Source organism: Enhydra lutris, unplaced genomic scaffold (assembly GCF_002288905.1).
Source record: "Enhydra lutris kenyoni isolate GAN:26980312 unplaced genomic scaffold, ASM228890v2 scaffoldscaffold22, whole genome shotgun sequence".
In the NCBI taxonomy this organism is placed as follows: Eukaryota; Metazoa; Chordata; class Mammalia; order Carnivora; family Mustelidae; genus Enhydra; species Enhydra lutris.
The window spans coordinates 18807601-18825522 of record NW_019154106.1 but is presented as its reverse complement, the minus strand read 5'-3'; the positions used below and the strand labels follow the sequence as shown (position 1 = coordinate 18825522).

At 56.3% G+C, this 17922-nt stretch overlaps 1 protein-coding gene across 1 annotated transcript in view; it reads left to right on the top strand.

The window, feature by feature from the left end:
* The window catches only part of LOC111150116 (CD82 molecule), a 49326-nt gene that overhangs the window by 21097 nt on the left and 10307 nt on the right, over positions 1 to 17922 (top strand). The window contains exons 2-5 of the mRNA XM_022507481.1: positions 5204 to 5286; positions 9577 to 9649; positions 13899 to 14023; positions 14150 to 14224. Coding sequence (XP_022363189.1) covers positions 5224 to 5286; positions 9577 to 9649; positions 13899 to 14023; positions 14150 to 14224 — 336 coding nt within the window. The 5' untranslated portion in view covers positions 5204 to 5223. The remainder of the gene's footprint in view (positions 1 to 5203; positions 5287 to 9576; positions 9650 to 13898; positions 14024 to 14149; positions 14225 to 17922) is intronic.

Below are 17922 nucleotides of genomic sequence, written 5' to 3'. Positions count from 1 at the left end.
AAGAGGCCTGAAAGGGCTCAGTTGTGAGTGTCAGACCCGTTTCAGGTGGCTCGAGCATATGACAGTCCTGGTATTTTATGTGGAAGTCTCTCCTCCCTTCATCCTTCCATCTCTCTGTTCTCCTGTCCATCCATCCCTCCTTCCAGCCTTCCTCCACTCCTCCATTCCTCTATCTCTTCATTCCTCTGCTCATTCCTCCATTCTTCCATCTATCTGTCCAGCACCCCTCCCTCCCTCTATCCATCCAGTTATCCCTCCATCCCCCGCTCCCCCCACCCATTGCTTCAACCAGCCAACCATCCCATCTTTCACTAGGCAACGTTGCTGGGAGCCTTCTTTGTTCTCATAAATAATACATAGTCTTTCCTCTCAAAGTATCATGGTTCACAGGGAAGATGGGACAATTTAAGTAGAGAATTACTGTACAGCATCAGGGACGAGGATAGTAACCTCCATTTATTGAAAGCCTACCACATGCCAGGCATTTTATCCATATTATCTAATTTAATCTCCGGACAGATCTTCCAAATAGATTTTCTTTTCCTCCTTTCACAGATGAGTAAGGTGAAGCTCAGAGAGGGTAAGTCGTTTGTCCAAGATCACAGAGCTAGGAGGTGAGAGAATTACATTCATACCCAGGCAGCCCAATGCCCTAGCCTGTTCTGAGAACTGATCCAGTATCCAAAGCTACTGTAAGGAAGCAGAGAGGGAGTGTGGCTAACCAGCATGCCTGTGGGCAGGGCCAGGGTGATGGGGATGAGGCTGGCTGGAAAAGGAGGCTTCCTGGAGGTGATCTCTGAAGTCAGTCCCGAGGGATGAGTAGGAGTTAGTAAAATACCAGCGCAGTAATTTCATTGTACGAATTGATTTGGCGTTAAATTATATATTTGGTCAATTTAAATTGTAGCTGCTTAGAAATTATCAATTTCCCTACTGTAAAGTATAACATAAAATCAGGACCTCCTTCCTTCTGCTCAGACGGCTGCCAGCAGCTGCTCTGGAATTTTCCACTTAGATATGCATGCGTGTCATTCCCTTGTGTTGTTGGCGGTCTATATAGCTCACAGGAAAGTACAGGCTGACGCTCCGGTGTTTACAGAAAGTGTATACCCGGAAGCATAACGTTGGAGACATTCCTTTTGTTTAATTTTGTCTGCGGATGAAACCCTCAGCCCTTACTGGTTCCACAAGTGCTGAGAAGGGTCTGCCCCACCCCCTGCCCACTGCACCCTGACCGCACCAGCTACCGACCTTACTCTGTTCATAGCGGCGGGTTTGGTTAGGACCGTCACTCTACAGGTGAGGGGATCAAAGACGTTCAAGGCCCTCCCCTGTCATGTGCTGGCAGAGCCAGTGTTTGGACCCTTATCCGGGGGTCCTTTGTCTTCTCTCTCCTCACTGCAATTCCTTACATTCACTTCTTGCCACCAGATCACTCACCCCCCCAGATCTCAAGCTAACGGCGGTCCTAACCCTTGCTGCCTCTTACAGACGTGCGGGTGTACGTCATTGGATCCCTGCACTGCGGGCTGGCAGACTTGTTCCAGAACGGGCCAGGGAGTAAATGTTCCAGGCTTTGTGGGTCCAGTGGCCTCTATCGTGATGTCCACTCTGCCACCTCAATGCCAGAGCAGCTGGGGACAAGACCTAAGCTGGGGGGAGCATGGCTGTGCAACTTCAGTTAGGGCCATTAAAAAGTGAATTTCTTGTGCTAAAAAATATTTTTTTTCTGACGGTTTAAAAATGTAAAATCTGTTCTTAGCTCACAAGTGGTACAAAAAGTAGGTGGCAGGTTAGATTTGATTTAAAGACCCCGTTGGCCAACCCCTGCCCTACACCAGCGCTTATTGCCACCTCATGGATGAGAAGACTGAGGCTCAGATCCCCCAGGCCATCTGAGTCCAACTTTGGGTGGGGGTAGGGTCCCTGAAGTTGACACCACGCCCCATCGTGATGCCACCTGGGCATGTTCTCAGCCTGAGCTGACCCCCCAGCCTTCTTGGAACTGCCCATCGTCTTCTCCGTGTTGCTTTGAGGGGGAAACATCTGCACTTGGAGGGAAGAGAGACTGTAAATCCTTGGATGTTGGCCAACATGCCCAGGAGCTGCCACCCCGGGCTCTGGTTCTCAGCACCTTCTCCCCCTGCAGGTGGTTCCCAGGTGGCCTCTGGGCCTGCCCGGATCGGCTGGACTGTCTGCCAGGCATGGGGCTGCCTCGATTCCCGTTCTGGCCTCGGAGCTCACCCAGATGCCTCCTGGAGAGGCTCGGGGAGCCCGAGGGGCTAGGCAGCCTGGGTCTGTCCTCGCTGGTCCATGTACTGGTGATCTGGGGCGAGCTCCTTCAGCCCTCGGTGCCTCAGTTTGCTCGTAGGACACTGAAGGGCTTTGCCCAACGTCTAGGACAGTTTGTGTGAGTGCCCGAGACCAGAGAGGTTGCTCAGAGTCTTGGAGCATCAAGGAATAACCAACCGCTCAGCAGCCTCTGCCTCCTTCTTTCCCACTAGGGAATCCCAGCCATCCCCGAAGATCCCTTTATATGGTCAAGATCACTCTCTGGAAGGAGGCACTTCCCAGTGGACAGTCCTTGGGCTCTGGAGCCCACCCCTGCTTGCGAGCTGTGTGGCTTGGATGAGTTATTTCACCTCCTGGGCCTGGGGGGATTGAAGGGGATGACAGACAGATTTTGGTGGCTGCCTGGGGTCCCTCCCGTTCACCGGCAGCTACTCCTCCCTCAGGGGCTCCAACTGAATCTACTTTCGTCCACAAACTGCCCGTTTCTGAGCACCCCCAACCCTGCGAGGCTGCCCTGGCTGGCCAGCCTGAGCAGAGGATGTGGGAGCGGAACCTGTAGAAACTCCCTTCCCGTACTTTCTAGAAGCAGGCAACGGTTGCCAAAGACCGCTTGCGTACTTTTCCAGTTGCTCAAGAACCCAGCTCACGACGTCAGGGCCTTGGTTGCCCCTAGAGTATAGTCAGTGAGGTTCTTCCCAGTAAAGGGGTGACCTTTGTGTAGACTGGGGTGCAGCCTGGGTCACCCCCTTGGGGCCTCCTGTGTCACTTACTGGGAGGAGACCCAGCGAGGAAAGCCGGTCCAGGTAGGCATGAGAAGCGTGCCCCCTCGGTGAGAGGATCTCTCCTCTGCGGCTGTTCTGTTCTGTGCAAGTGTCCACAGAGCCTGTGGTCTGTCCAGAGCTGTGTTGGGGGAGACCAGAAACGCTCCTTTTTATGCGGACCATTCGCTGCAGGGCTCCCTCAGGCCAGCCTGGGTTCGGGATCTCCTGACACAGCATTGCCCTTGTTTGCCCCACCCTGGGTCTGGGGTCAGCCCCAGGTGGACTTGCCGAGGGCAGACTTCCCTGGCTCCCAGAGTCCCTGGTGTCCCTCCGTTTCTTGGACCCAAGCCTTGGACCCCGGTAGACTGGAAGAGTCATTTAGTCTAACGTCCCCAGGTAGCACTTGAATCCCAAAAGTATTAACTCACACTTTGCTTCCATGCCGCTTGTGACAGGTGCTCACTACCATCCCAGACAGCCTTTTCCTTCTTTGGACAGCGTTGCTTCATGTTGTGCCCCAGTCTGAACCCCAGCAAGGCAGCTAGAGAAAATTCTCCCGAATTGAGATGTCAGAACCCTGAAATGGACCCCCTGGGAGTTAGTGAGGCCTCCCCCCTTCGGCCCTCTCTCCTCTCCCTGGAGGTATAGGGAGTCATAGCTGAGCTCCTCCTGGCAAGGATAATAGAAGGTGGTTACTTTCAGAAAAAGGCAGAGGGGATTTCCTTATGGAGTGGGGAGATTCACAAGGCTTAGGCCAGCCTTCTACCCTTGCAGGAGGAAGAAGGGGTGAAACCAACCCATTAGCTCTCCTTCACTCTGCTTTGTGCCCTGCTCTCCCCCTCCCCCTGACATAGGGCCTGTGGGAACAGGACTGGGCCCGATGCCTACTTCCCTGCCCCCAAGCCCCACTCTGCCTGAGCAGCTGTCCCATGCAGCTGTCCCGTCCCCAGCTGCCCCGCACTGGCTCCTGTCACCCCACAGGGCCCGAGAGCTGGCTGCTGTCATTCCAGGATTGTGTGGCTTCGGGGAAGGGATGAGGGCAGCCAGCTTCCCTCTTCCTCCCTGAGTCCTGCCCTGGCCTGAGGTCCGTCAGTGTGGAGAGACACACCAGCGTGCTCCAGCCTGATCTGCGCCGTTTCAAAAGCACGAGTGTGTCACCCAGGATGACAGTGAAAAATGGGCAACAGCCGTGTGTCTAATGTAGAGTACTGACTACATGCTTTGGGACAAATCTGTATCTGGGACTTTAACCCTGGGATCCTTGGGGGCTCCTGAATGGGCTTAATGGGGCTTCTGAACCCTCGGACATTATATGTAAAATGTGCCCATACCTGAATTTTCTGGAGGAAGCTGACCCTCCAAAATGTGAAACGATCAACAGGATGGAATCCTACGCAGCAGGTGAAGCTACATTGTGGGGCATTTTACCAGTACACGCAGAGTGTATTGTCGAATGAACAAAGCAGGTTACGGATCCCTCCATACGCTAAGAGCCCAGTTTTTTTTAAACCATCTGTGAAACACACATGCTGCAAGCTGAGCTACTAAAATGAGGACAGTTTTTATTTCTGGGGTGAGAAAAATTTTTTTTTAATTTGTGTTAACTCTGTTGAATGTTCTGTTCATTGGATGTTCGACAATGCACACTTGTGCCCTTTGTGAAGAGATGGTGGAGGGAGCTCTCGGTCCCTTTTCTGAAAGGCTGGAACTCTCCTCCTCCCCCAGCAGGCCCCTGGCCCCAGAGAGGGCTACGGATCTGTGCCACAAGCCACTGTCTCCCCTCTGGGTCTCCAGCAGTCACCCGCTAACTTCCTGGCCTCCTGGCTTTGACCAGCATCCATCTGGGTATTTCCAAAGCCCGAAAAGGTCTTATGTCATTTCCCTCCAGGCCCTGCCCAGTCGAGGGGCCTGTCCATACTCCCAGCTGTCAAACATCAAGCAACCGAGATGGCCTGTAGGCCTACACTGCCTAGCTGTGTGGCTTTGGGCCAGTCATCTAACCTCTCTGGGACTCAGGGTGCTGTAAAATGGGACCTCATGTTAGTCCCTCCCTCTGGGATGATCTGTGGTCGGCGGGTCCCGGGTGCCTGTCAGCTTTGTTCCTCTTCCCTCCTGGCCTTGACCCACCTGCCTTCTCTTCTTCCTGCCAGGGAGCTCCAGGACCATCAGGATGGGGTCAGCCTGTATCAAAGTCACCAAATACTTTCTCTTCCTCTTCAACTTGCTCTTCTTCGTAAGTATGACCTGCACCAGCCCACCGCCTCCCACAGAGACCCTCCCCTGGGGCTGCCCAGGCTCAGACCCCCCAGAGACTCCAGGCCCCGCAGGGTGGTGGTCAGGGGTGGTGGGTGGGGGCTGAGGACAGACCACAGTGAATGGAACTGGGAGGGGCCAGCCAGGAGATGGCCTGCATTCCAGCTGGTTCTGTGGCAGAATGCTGGATGCCCATCCTCGCTGTCCCCTCTTCTGGGGCGCTGAGGGCTGGGCTGGTCCGGGTTGGAGGTAGGCATGGGTGGGAAAGAGCCCCCCGGGTGTCCCCTAACTCATCAGCAGAGACTTCTCTGTGCTGGCCCCCGACCCTCCTGCATCCCCTCTGAAGATCTTGTTGTTACAGCTGCCACCCCTCCCCCACCCTCACACCCCCCGTGGGGGATGTACCCACACCCCCCAGAGGGTGTGCAAGAGACCCGCAGGCTTGGGGCCAGAGTGGGGACACACCCCCCCGCCCCCAGACCCACCCTGGCAGGCCCCTCCTTAGGTCCCTGAGCATAGGGCTGCCCAGATGTGTAAGGCCGGTGCACATCTGAAACTGGTTTTCCTGGGACCTCAATTTTCCTCTCAGGCCTGACACTGACTCCTCTTGCTTGGAGTGTGTGTGTATGTGTGTGTATGTATGGTTGTGTATGTGAGTGAGTGTGTGTGTATGAGTGTGTGCATGATGGGGCAGGGGAAGGGTGTGATGCGTGTGTCAGTGCAAGTGTGAATGTATGTGTGTGCATAAGCGTATGCATGTGTTGGGGGAGGGGGGGAGAATGTGATGTATGTGCAAGTGTGCATGCGTGTGAATGTATGTGTGTGTATGTGATGGGGCAAGGGGAGAGTGGTGCATGTGTGAGTGTGCACATGTGTGAATATGTGTGCATGAGTGTATGTGTGATGGGGCAGGGGGAGTGTGTGATGCACGTGTGAGTGTGCACATGTGTCAATGTATCTGTGGGTGCTTGAGTGTGTGATGGGGCAGGGGGAGCATGTGATGCATGTGTGAGTGCACGTGTGTGCATGTGAGTGTTCGTGAATGTACGTGATGGCAGGGGGAGCGTGTGATGCATGTATGAGTATGCATGTGCGTGAATGTATGTGTGTGCAAGTGTGTGATGGGGCAGGGTGTGTGTGCACATGTGTGAATGTGTATGTGCATGAATGTGTGTGTGATGGGGCTGGAGAGCGTGTGATACATGTGTGAGTCTGCACATGTGTGTGTGTGTGTGTGTGTGTGTGTGCATGAGTGTGTGTGTGTATGTGTGAGAGAGACGGGGCGGGGGGGAGAGTCCTGAGAGGCCTTCCTGGGTACAGGGTGCTGCTGGGGGCTGTCTCCTCTGGGTGACCGGTTTACCCCCTACTGTTAGAAAATCAGGCTGAGAAATAGGATGTTTATTATGATTCAGATTTACTCTTAAAAAGTGCACACATCCATGGATATTTTTGAGAGAAGAAAGTCCCTCTGAATGTTCATTTTGGGATTCCTGAGAATTTGGATTTTATTCTTTATGCTTTCCTGCCCCTTTTCCAAATTTTCTACAGCGGACACGGATTCCTGGGGAAAAGCTGTTCTACGTTGCAAGTTACATAGGGTCGTAGACAGTTTGGGAAATAATCATTCTCAATTCCCCCTTCTAACTGTGCCCCAACACACAGACATGAGTGTGTTCCCGGCACTCCTATGGACCGCTGAGGTGCCCCTGCCCTGCCGCTGTCCAACCCTGGCTCTAGCCCTGGTACCCTCCTTGAGGACCATGCCAAGGCCTTGCTGCTGCTCTCGTCCTCTGTGGACTGCAGCCGGGTCTGGAAGCTCTGCTGGGGGCAGGGCACCTGGGCTTTACCAGCCAGATAGTCAGGTCCCTCCTGGCTGGACCAGGGCTCTAGAAAACAGTGGCCATACAGCCAGAGCCAAGACTTTCTTGGCAAGTGCTTGGCTCCTGGGCCTCCACCAGGCTTCCAGGGCCAGCTGGCCGGGACTGGGGAACAGGAGGGTCACAGTGCCGTGCTTCTGTTCCCAGGGACCCTAGGATTGGAGAGAGGCGGCTTTGCAGTCCAGAGGCCCAGACAGCCAGCTCACCGCATGCAGTGGGAGGGAGGGGTGGAGACTTCATGGAGAAAGGAACCAGGGTTGATGGTTTTGGCCCAGGGGGTCCCTTCTCCTCTGTGGAGCCAGAGATTGGAAAAGCTGGTCCCTGGCCAGAGCTTTGGGGGCTGGCTAGAGTCCGGTGTTAACTCCCTGTGTGCTGGGGCCGGAGACGGCCCACCAGAATACGGGGAGGGGTGGGCAGGGCGAGGGGGAGCTCTTATCACAGGAGGGTGCAGGGAGAGGGGAGCAGGGACAGTGTACCTTGGTTGGTTCGTCTCCTTGTTCACTCACCACTCATCCACCAAGTGGGTATTTGACCCCTCTGTGTGTGCAGACCCCAGTTGTGGGTGCCAGGCGGATACTCACCAACAGGGGAGTCGTGCTTTCTGCTCTGGGGGCTCTGTGCGGGGCAGGGGATGGGTTCCGGCAGCTGTGCACGGTGCTGGGCATGAAGGTTATGGCCCCCAGGAGAGCGGGTTATAAGGCGACCTTGTCGGGATGGTCCGCAGAAGCTCCCTGGGGCTAGAGGCAATGGCGGTGGGGGGAGTTCCAGCAGAAGCATCGAAGTCCAGTGTGGGGGAGTGGGGCGGAGTGTGGGGCTCTGGGGTGCCTGCAGCGCCGGCCTTCCAGGAAGAATCCTGCTCTCTATTCTACGCACATCGGGAAGCGGTTACGTGATCAGACTTGTGGTTTGGAAAGTTTGCTCTGGCGGCCGCGCGTGCTCGCATATGCTCACATGCACACGTGTACATCCTTGCCTGCAAACTCCTGGCCCCAGACGCTCCAGAAAATTACCTCGTCAGCTTTTCTGAGGTTCACAGAAATCCAGGAGCTACTGAGGCTCTGCTGTTCCAGGGGAAGGACGCCAGTGTGAGGGTCCCGGCTCCTGGCAGAGCCCTGTCCAGAGATTCTGGCGGAGCTCTGAGGCGGTTTGTGGGCAGTGCGGGGGGCAGGGTGGTGCCCCATAGTTCCAGTCTGGGTTCACAGAGAAAGAGGGGGCCATGTGCCTCCCCAGTTCTGGCTGGCCGCCTGACTGGGCCTCTTCCTGGCTGGCCCATCGCCTCAGGGCTGGTCCAGCCACTCCAGATGGCAGTCTCTGGTTGGGAAAACTGCAGAGGCCCCCCTGGGTTCTTGCTGGGGACTTCCTTCGTGGGTGCTTGGAGATGAGCTGAGGAGGTTAGCTGGGCAGTCCTGGATTTCTATCTCCTTGGAGTTCTGCTTGCCCAGAGGGAATTTTCTGTCCCGCCCTTGCAGGAGGTGAGCAGGTCAGGCGCTCTGCTGCAGGGCTCTGGGGGCACAGAGCAGACTGTGGGCCCAACGCCTGGCCACTGGCCAGCTGTGCCGTGAGGCGCAGGCTGGGGGTGCGCAGGGCCTCAGGAATCTGGGAACCAAACTCCCCTGTTCTATGAAGTCCCCCTTCATCCCGGCAAGCTGCGTCATCTGAGACACGCCCACCCAAGGGCAGACCCATCCCCTCAATGGCTCCTCGGTAGCCTCCCTGTCCCCAGAGACTGGCTTTCCAGGTGACGTCCCAGGACAGGTCCAAGTATCCTGCAGCTAGTGTGAGCCACTGTCTGGCCCAGGGTAGTAGTCAGACCTGACTGCAAGCCCCAGAAGGATGGAATGGGTGACCCTTGGCAAGGTTGGGGCCTCTGTGTCCCCATCTGTAACGTGAGGACGATAATAGGGCCCACCTGGCAAGGAGGGAGGAGGGGACAGGTGGCCTGCTGGGAGACACTGGGGAAGAATGTAGGGTCATCAGCAGCCGCTGTTGTCTTTAAGGGGGCCCGACTAGGGTAGGGTAGGGTGAGTGAGGTCCTCGCTTGGGGATGAGGAACAGCATTGCAATGTGCCTATTAGGGCTTGGGTCCTGGAGTGGAGCGGGTGAGCACAGGACAGGGCCAGGAGGTAAAGTCGTGGGGCACCCCTGGGAGGAGGCTGCACCCCTCAAAGCTAATAAGTTTGGTCTGACTATGTATGGGGGTGGGGTAGGTGAGATGGGAAGCACGAAGGACTCCCTACACACGGCTTTGCTGTCTGGATGGCTGGAACTTGGGGTGTGGGGCCTGAGGATGGAGGTGGTGCACCCCCCCCACCCCCAGGTCCTCCTGGCCTGGTGCAGGGGCAGCTGGGCAGGGGCCCCCACAGGCCCCCACTGACTGCACCTTCTCTTTCCAGATCCTGGGCGCGGTGATCCTGGGTTTCGGGGTGTGGATCCTGGCCGACAAGAGCAGTTTCATCTCTGTGCTACGTAAGGGTCCCTCCCCTGATCCCCCTGCCTGGCTGGCCCTGGAGCAGTGGGCCAGGGCGGCCCTCAGGCTCCTCACAAGAACTTGAACCTGAAAGCAGGTCGCTTTTCTAGCCGTCCTTGGGGCCTCGCCCAGGTCCTGTGCTGACTACTCTGCCCCGGGGCGCCCCCTCTGCAGGGATTTTTGGGAGGAATTTTCTCTCCCTCCCCACACAAATATGCTGTTGTCTGGAGAACACTGGGGGTTGAGGGAGGCTTGCTGTCCCAGCCCAGACCCCTTCCCTCAGCCCTGACCTTGAGAAAGCCTCTTAGAGTCTCTGTCCCTCCATTTGCCAGCTCAGCAAGATGTGGGCCACACTTGGTCCCCGGTCAGTTTAGAGAAATGTAGGAAAGGCTGGGAAAGACAAATTGTCAGAAGTGCAAGCTGTGTCTGCTCTGTGCCTGACACCAGCTAGGTTCTTTGGGCCTCTGGACTGAGGAAGAAGACGCTGGACATAGCACCCACAGTCTGGGCTCATTATGGGTCTGGCAAGGGGCCAAGCATTTTGCCCATGAAAATTGCCTTGATCCCTCGGCCGCCCTGTGAGGTAGGAACTGTTCCTGACCTGCCTGACAAATGAAGAGACAGGGCTCAGAGAAGTGATGTCCCTGGCTCACGTTCCCAGAGCTTCCAGTGATAGGTATGAGACTTAAACCCCCAGACCTTTGGTCCTAAATGCTGCCCGTGGTAAGGGAACCATAGCATGGAAGCCCCTTCTCTCACTCTTGAAGAAGGAGGAAAGAAGCCCAGGGCATTCCTGCACAGATGGTAAGAGCCCTTCCCGATCTACCTCCAGCCTCCTCCAGGAAGCCTGCCAGGCTTGCTGCACTGACCTCATGGATGCCCTGAGGTGGACAGGAGGCACAGCTGAGGGCCCCAAGGAGCACAGTGATGCCACTGCCCTCAGTGAGTGCATCCTTGGCTCAGTTCCCTCCCAGCTGCCGCTGAGGCAGCAGGTTTGGACTCAGGCCCATGACAGCTGCTTGATTTGAATAAAGCGGAACCAGGCTGGGATGGGTGATGGAGAGGCCACACCTGTCACTGTGGCCCCAAGGGGGCTAGGCCTCCCCTCGGACCTGAAAGGAAGCAAGGATGAGCCACCCTCCAGCCACATCCGATGCAGCCTGGGGCTCTTGGCCCTGCCTCCTGCTGGGGGTTGGGGGGCTGCAGACTGTTCCCCTGTTCCGGGGTGAGGCTCTGCATTTCCCACCCCAGTGGGATGCCCATGCTCCCCACGCCTTCCCAGCCTGGGATGCACCCTTCTCTGCCCTGATTAGGCCCCAGCTCCCCACTTCCTGTCCTGGGCTACACCCAGCAGGCACTGCGCCAGGGGGCAAAGTCTAGATTCCCTGCTCACCCTCTGCATATCTGTCCCCTGCACCTTGCCCCAGGCTCCAGGAACCTCTTCCTGCTCCTCCTGCCTCCTCCCTGTTCAGTTGGAAGACTCTCCAGCTGCTAGAAAGCAGAGGTCCCCTAGATACACTGGTAGATGCACCCAGAATGTTTTCACAAATACAAGAGTCCCGGGCCCACCCCAGGGGATCAGACTCCATTGGTGTGCGGGCGGGGGGCCTGGAGCATTGTGGTTTTTAAAAAGCTCCCCGGGTGATTTTCCAGGCAGCCAGGGTTCTGAAGCACTGATCCAGCAGAGAGAGAAGACTTGCTAAGAATCACACAGGGCTGGGACCCAGGGCTCTGACCTACTACGGACGTTCCAGGCCCACATGACACAGCTCTCCCCTCAACCTAACTGGTGAGGACTCCCTAACTGGGAGTCCATGGGGTGAAGTGTGTCTGTCCCCGTTTCACAGTGGAGGAAACGGAAGCACAGGAAGGGAAGTTAACTTGTCCCAGGACACTCAGCCAGGAGTGGGAGCTGGGGTGTGAACAGGGGCATGGCTCCTGAGCCCCCATACCCGGAGCCCCAATATACTGCAGGGTTTTCACACTCGCTACACAGTCCTGCCTTAATCAGATCTTGCTCTGTGGTCAGGAGCACAGACTCTGGAGCCAGGCTGCTACGGTTCAAATCCTGGCCCTGCTACCTCCTAGCTGAGTGGTCGTGGGCAAGTTACTTCACCTCTCTGGGCCTCTTCATCTGGAAAATGGGGATAATCATCAAATCTATGTTATAAGGTGGTTGTAAGAAATGAAAAGTGTTTAGAACAGCTCCTAGTAACTAGTCAACCCTACGGAAGTGATGGAGTTGGTAAGAACATCTTGAAGAAGTAGGATTTAGTTCCATTTCACAGAGAAAGAAACAGAAGCCAAAGGATGGGCTGCCCAGGCTCAGACCCTGTTCGCAGGAGAGCTGGGATGGGAACCCCTTTCTTGTTGCTTCCGGTCCCTTTCATTTGGGGCCACTTCTGCCTCTCTGGCACCCGCCAGGCCCGGCAAGACCCAGACGTTTCTGCCATGCACAGTGGAGGGCCTCCCCAGAATGTCCACTTGGCCCCTTCCTAAGTCAGGGTGCTCAGATCGGGGCCAGCCTGAGATCCTGGGTGCGGTCAGGGACTGGTGTCCACTGGATGTTCTGAGAAGCTGAGACCCTGCAGCTGGGCTGGCCTCCGGGGGGAGAAGCTGAGTTGGGGAGGTCTCAGCCCTGGGTCTTGCCTGCTGGGCATGTGGGTGGCCTCTTAGCCTGGCTGGGCGTCAGGGCCCTTAGGGACAAATCAGGATGTAAATCCACCCTCATGGGCCTGGCGTGGACATGAAGCGATGTGGAAGTGAAGGGATGGTCCGGAGAGAGAGCCTTGTTTTGGCAGGCACGCAGTGGATTCCAGACTCTGCCAAATTTCTTTTCTCTGGGAATCATCCCTGGGAGGAACCCAAACCCAGGAAGCTTAGAAAAAGTGGCGTTGGATGGCCTCCTCCTGACTATGCCAATTGCTGAGAGCAGGGCCCTGAGGACCTAGAATGAAAATGGGAGCTCAGTGCCAGGAGCCCCCCACGCTCACCCCAGCAGGGGCACTGCTTCCCCACTCCCCTCCCTACCCAACCTGCCTGGGGGCTCCTGTGTGGAGCTGGGGGGTAGGCAGCCCTACCCTGCACCCTGAGAGCGGGGTGGGCTGGCCAGGGCTCCTCCCGAGCTCCAGAACATTTCTGTCTGTGACCAGAAAGTGGGGCTGAAACCGGCCCTCCTGTCCATCCACACTTGAGCTTTGTAATGATTGCTTAAGGGTGCTCAGGGGCCCTCGGTGGCTGGGGTGGGGATCTCAGCTTCTCTCAGGCCCCCTCAGGGAGCTGGCCCATGTCCTCCCTGCTGACAGCCACTGTGCCAGCTCTGGCCATGCCTTGCCTGGCACATTAAAATTGCAGGTCCCTGGTGGCCTCCCAGGAAAGTCTGTCCAGTTATGATGGACCGAGGAATCTACTTCCCTAACAGGTTCCCCTGATCCGGTAATGCACTCCAGGCTGCTCGCCAGCTTCTGGAAACATCCTGCCCCCGCCGCCTCCCAGAGAGTACAAGGGCTTTTGTTGGGGGAGTCTGCCGCCCCCTGCCAGGGGGAGGCCCATCTGCCCTGGCTCTTCTGTGTCTGACAGCCTCTGGGTACAGGGCAACTGGAGGTGGGCGTGCGTTGCGCCGTGTTCTGGCAGGCGATGTGCTGGGCTTCTTGGGAACTGCTGGCCAAGTGCTCTGACGGAACCCAGACCTTTGCCCACAGGGGCGGCCCCAGAGAGGGTCTCTTGTCATCAGGCACCTCTCTATGTCTCAGGCATATCACAGGTCAGACTCACACGGGCCCACTCTGTCTCGCCTTCTTTAAGTACATCCTAGCTCCTTCCTCCTTGCTATTCCCCCCTCCCCCCCCCCCCCTACCCTCCTCCACCCACCTGCAATGCCTTCCCCTCTCAGAGCTTCACTAGGCTGCTTCTAGGTTCTCCTCTGCTCAAACCAGCCTTTCCCAGCCACCCAGCCCACTCCCTGCCCCATGGTTGTCTACTGGAGCTAGCCTCCGTGTCCCTGTGGCTCTCCCCACAACTGGGGGATCTATGCTGTGTATTGTCCCTACATCCCGCCCCACTGGGTGGCAGCTCCTGGCCTTGGGGACCTCAGTATTCTGACTCCTGTCTCCCCAGCAGCTAACACAGCGTCTGGTGGGGGCTGAGCCCAAGAGGAGCAGTGCTCGACCTTCGGCCTTCCCCCTGATGGTGTGCTTAATGAGGGTGAGACAGCTGGGCCCGACTGAATGTCCTTCTCTCCATCCCCAGAGACCTCCTCCAGCTCACTCAAGGTGGGGGCCTGCGTCTTTATCGGCGTGGGGGCCGTCACCATGTTCATGGGCTTCCTGGGCTGCATTGGTGCCATCAAGGAGGTCCGCTGCCTGCTGGGGCTGGTGAGTGCTGCTGGCCAGCTGAGGGGCACCTGCGTTTGCCCTGGTTCCAACTGCGGGGGTGAGCAGGGTGGGTGCACCCTAGGGGACTGGGCGTGCGGCTGACTCCTTGCTCCTCTGTGTCCCCAGTACTTTGCCTTCCTCCTCCTGATCCTTATCGTCCAGGTGGCTGCAGGAGCCCTCTTCTATTTCAACATGGGCAAGGTAAGCACTCTCCTGGCCCCTGACTGGGCTGGGCTGGGCTGGGCCTGCAGGGGGATTGGTCCCAGGGGGTAGAGGAGAGACCAGGGGCCTCTCAGCTGTCTCAGACAAACCCAGAAGGTCCGGTCCCTTCGATCTCCTAGTGAGATGCGAGGGGGGCAGCATTCTGGGCAGGGTTGCCATGGGCCTAAACGCAGCTCTACCCCAGCACCTTGTAGCTGGGGTACGGTAGGAAAGCCGCTTGCCTCTTGGGGCCTGTCTCCCCTTCTGCAAATGGAGGGCAATAATAAATTTAGCTTCTGGTTCTGATGAGGATTCAGGGGGATTATCTTAGTAAAAACACAGCACAGTGCTTGGCATGGTCAACGCCCAATAGATGTTGTTCATCTTGTTTTTATTTAAGCAGCTCAGCAAGTACTAAATCCATGCCACTCATCCATAGATGGGGCACAGGGAGGAGACTGTCAAAAAAAAAAAAAATTAGTTTTGCGTCACAGGGAAGGCACTCAGCTTTAAGGAATAGAAAGGCTATCAGGCTGACATTCACTATTGACTTAATCAGAAGTCAGGCTGGAATCAGAGACAATGCTTCTGGTTGTCTGTTCATCATCCTCACTATGCCACTCACTAGATCACTCCACTCACCTCATGGTTCCAAGATGGCTGTCAGAGCACCATCTGTGCTGCTGTAGCCAGAACAGAGGGAAATGGGCAGTGCCAGCCCCGGGCCATCCCTTTGATCAGAAAAGCAAGTCCTCCAACAGTCTTCTCCAGATTGGGTCACAAAGGTACCCTGGCTTCAAGGGGACTCTAGAGACACAGGCACAAGGGAGAAGGGAAGCCAGGAATAGCTGTTGGGTGAGCCAGTTGATTGTGACTATCAAAGTTAGCACTTATGGAGCACCTACTGTGTGCACACAGTATCTTCTAGAAGCTTTACACACACTGTCTTATCCTTCCGGCAGCTGGGCGCTGTGTTTCATAGACAGGGGAGACAGGTGTTCAGAGAGGTGTCGAACAATACTGTCAGTAATACAGGGACTAGAACCCCCGGCATCCCTGCGGTTGGTTCAGTGCACACCATGTACTACTGTATGATGCTGGCCACTTTGCTTTCATTCTCTCACATGCTCCGCATGCCTTCCCTCTCAGGGTAGCATGAGAATCCCCATCCGACAGGTGAGGGGCTGGGGCACCCAGTCAGCCAGTGGCTGGGCCACGCGAGGGCCCAGAGCTCACCCCAGACCCACTGCACATGGCCATGCCCCGGATGCCCCTGGGGGACACCGCTTTCCTCCGGCACTACAGTTCTTACCTAGAGATCGGGGAGGCGGAGCTGGTGGCTTGTGGGCTCCTAATTTTACCACTCGAAGGTCCAGTTGCTTCAGATCACTTCTTAGAATGGAGGCAAGAAAACATTACACCAACATCAACAACTAACACTTTGTGAAGCCTAGAACAAGGCTGCCACCCCCTGTGGTGGGCAGACTGTGCTCCCTCAGTTTTTCCCCCTGGGGTCCTGTGTGGTCATGAGCATGACACCCTCATTTTCAGATGTGGAAGCAGAACGCAGAAATGAGGCCCCTTGATCAAAGGTCACACGGCGAGTAAGCGGTAGGGCCAGGCTTTGAACCCAGGCGGCTCCTGGTTCATACTGGTGTGATTTTCATCGCAGTGGCTCCCACCTGAGTCTGTTTTCCTCCTTTATAATCCACTCCTAGCCTCTTTCCCAGAAGTAGAGTTGAGTTCCAACATAGGCACCGGGTAACTAAAGTCAAAACGAGAGGGACTGGAATGCACACTGGAAGAGGAGAAGCAGTGGCCCTGACGCCAGGACACTAGACACAGTAGCTGAGGGCTAACTTGAATACTGAGCTTCCTGGAAGCCAAGGCAAAAGGGGAAATAGTGATTTCAGCAGATGAAAAGGAGCTCGCTTGGCTACCAGATGGGGAGGCAGCATTTAAAGGAGGGCAACTCTTTTCTCAGTAAAAGGATTGTAGGATCTGGTCTTTATTTCTTCCCTGTGCCACCTGGGGCTTCTCTGGGACTCAGTTGGTGGTAGGTCATAATCAGGGTGGATAAGAACTGGGCCCTGGTGAGTTGGGTTCCATGACTCAGAAGGCGGTCGGCTCTGTAGGGGTCTCGGGCCGTCTGCCTTCTCACCGTCTGATTTCCCCATCTCATAGTAATAACGATGGCCCCCATCTCTGGCCCCTGTTGAATGCCAACCACATGCCAGGAGCTGAGCTAGTAACTTGATACACACTTCAGTTTTACAAGCATTTTCCAGTTTTAAGAAACTGAGGCAGAGAGCAGCAAAATGACTTGGCCACAGCCACGCATAGCTCAGATGCTTCAGAGTGGAGAATTCCATCCCCATCCCTCTGACCCAAGGCCCATGCCTCCCTTCCCAGCACCCTGCCTCCCTGTGGGCTGGTATGATCTCCGCTTGGCTGACAACCAGCAGCTACGCCTCAGTGGCGTCCCACGGCCCCAGAGCAAGGCTTGTTTGGAGAATCAGGACTCTTGACTCCAGTCCAAACTGTCCGTCCTACCCCGTGATTCCCTCCCCTGCCTCCCACGCTCCTCCTCCCCACCAGGCTCCATACCCCTTGCCCCCTGGTCCCAGCCCACCTCACCTTGGCCCACCTCTCCTGCAAGGCAGAGGGGCATTTCCTGGCTCTGCTGGGGATGTTCTGGCAGTGCTCTCTCACTCAAGTTAGAATGAATGATTTATTTTTTCTCTCCCAGCACATTGTAAATCCCGGTGGAAGACTAAACATGTCCTTGATGATGTTTTTCCTGCCGATGAGGTCCAGCTGGGGAGGTGGGCCTTGTTGAGCCTAGAGGAAGAGAACTTCTAGAGGCAATGGGCTGTCCTTTCTCTCATCCTCCAGGCCTCCTGGGCAGGTGGAAGGGACCAAGCCACTGGGGTTCCGCCCTGCCCCTGCCCAAAGTGGTCTCTGGGGGTGCCGTTTGTCCCTCCTGCCCTGAGTTCCCAGCAGCCACGGTTCCCGGGGCAGCAACAGGGGAGGCTGGGGGCCTGGGGCAAGGCACATGGCCTCTTGAGCCCGGGCTTCTGTGTCTCTAAATTGAAGGGAAAAGTGGCTGGGCCCCCACTCCCACCCAGAGTTGAAGAGAGCACAGACCGCAACACTTGTATAAGATAGGGAAGGGGCCAAGGCCTCAACTCCAGGACTCAACCACCCGTGTTAGAATCGCTGCTCTGAGGCCCTCGGCAAGTTACTCAACCTCTCTGTGCTCCACGCATGTCACTGGTCAGACAGCGGTAATAATAAAGGTCCGCTCCCCTTAGCCGCAGTTCTGAAATCCGAGAACTACTCGGAAAAGCAAAAATGCCCTTTGCAGCTCGTTCAGTGGCAGAATCAAACCTGAAGAGAAGCCAGGCTATTCGTGGCCTCTGTGTACCCCATTCAGGGGGCCCTCAGGAATTATGAATGGGAACGAGTGTGGGGTGTGACCCAGACCCCAATCCCTTTCTAAAATTGGAACACTGCTCAGTGCCAAAGCACCCGGGCCCCAAGGCCCGTCTCCCCAAGCCCATCTCCTAGCTCTTTGCTGTGGATTTGAGAGCCCTGCCAATGGGAAGGGCCTGAGTAGCACCTGGCCCGGAGCAGACACCTCCTGGACTCCTTGGGAGGGCTCACTGGTGGTCACCATCACTAACTTCATTAACGCT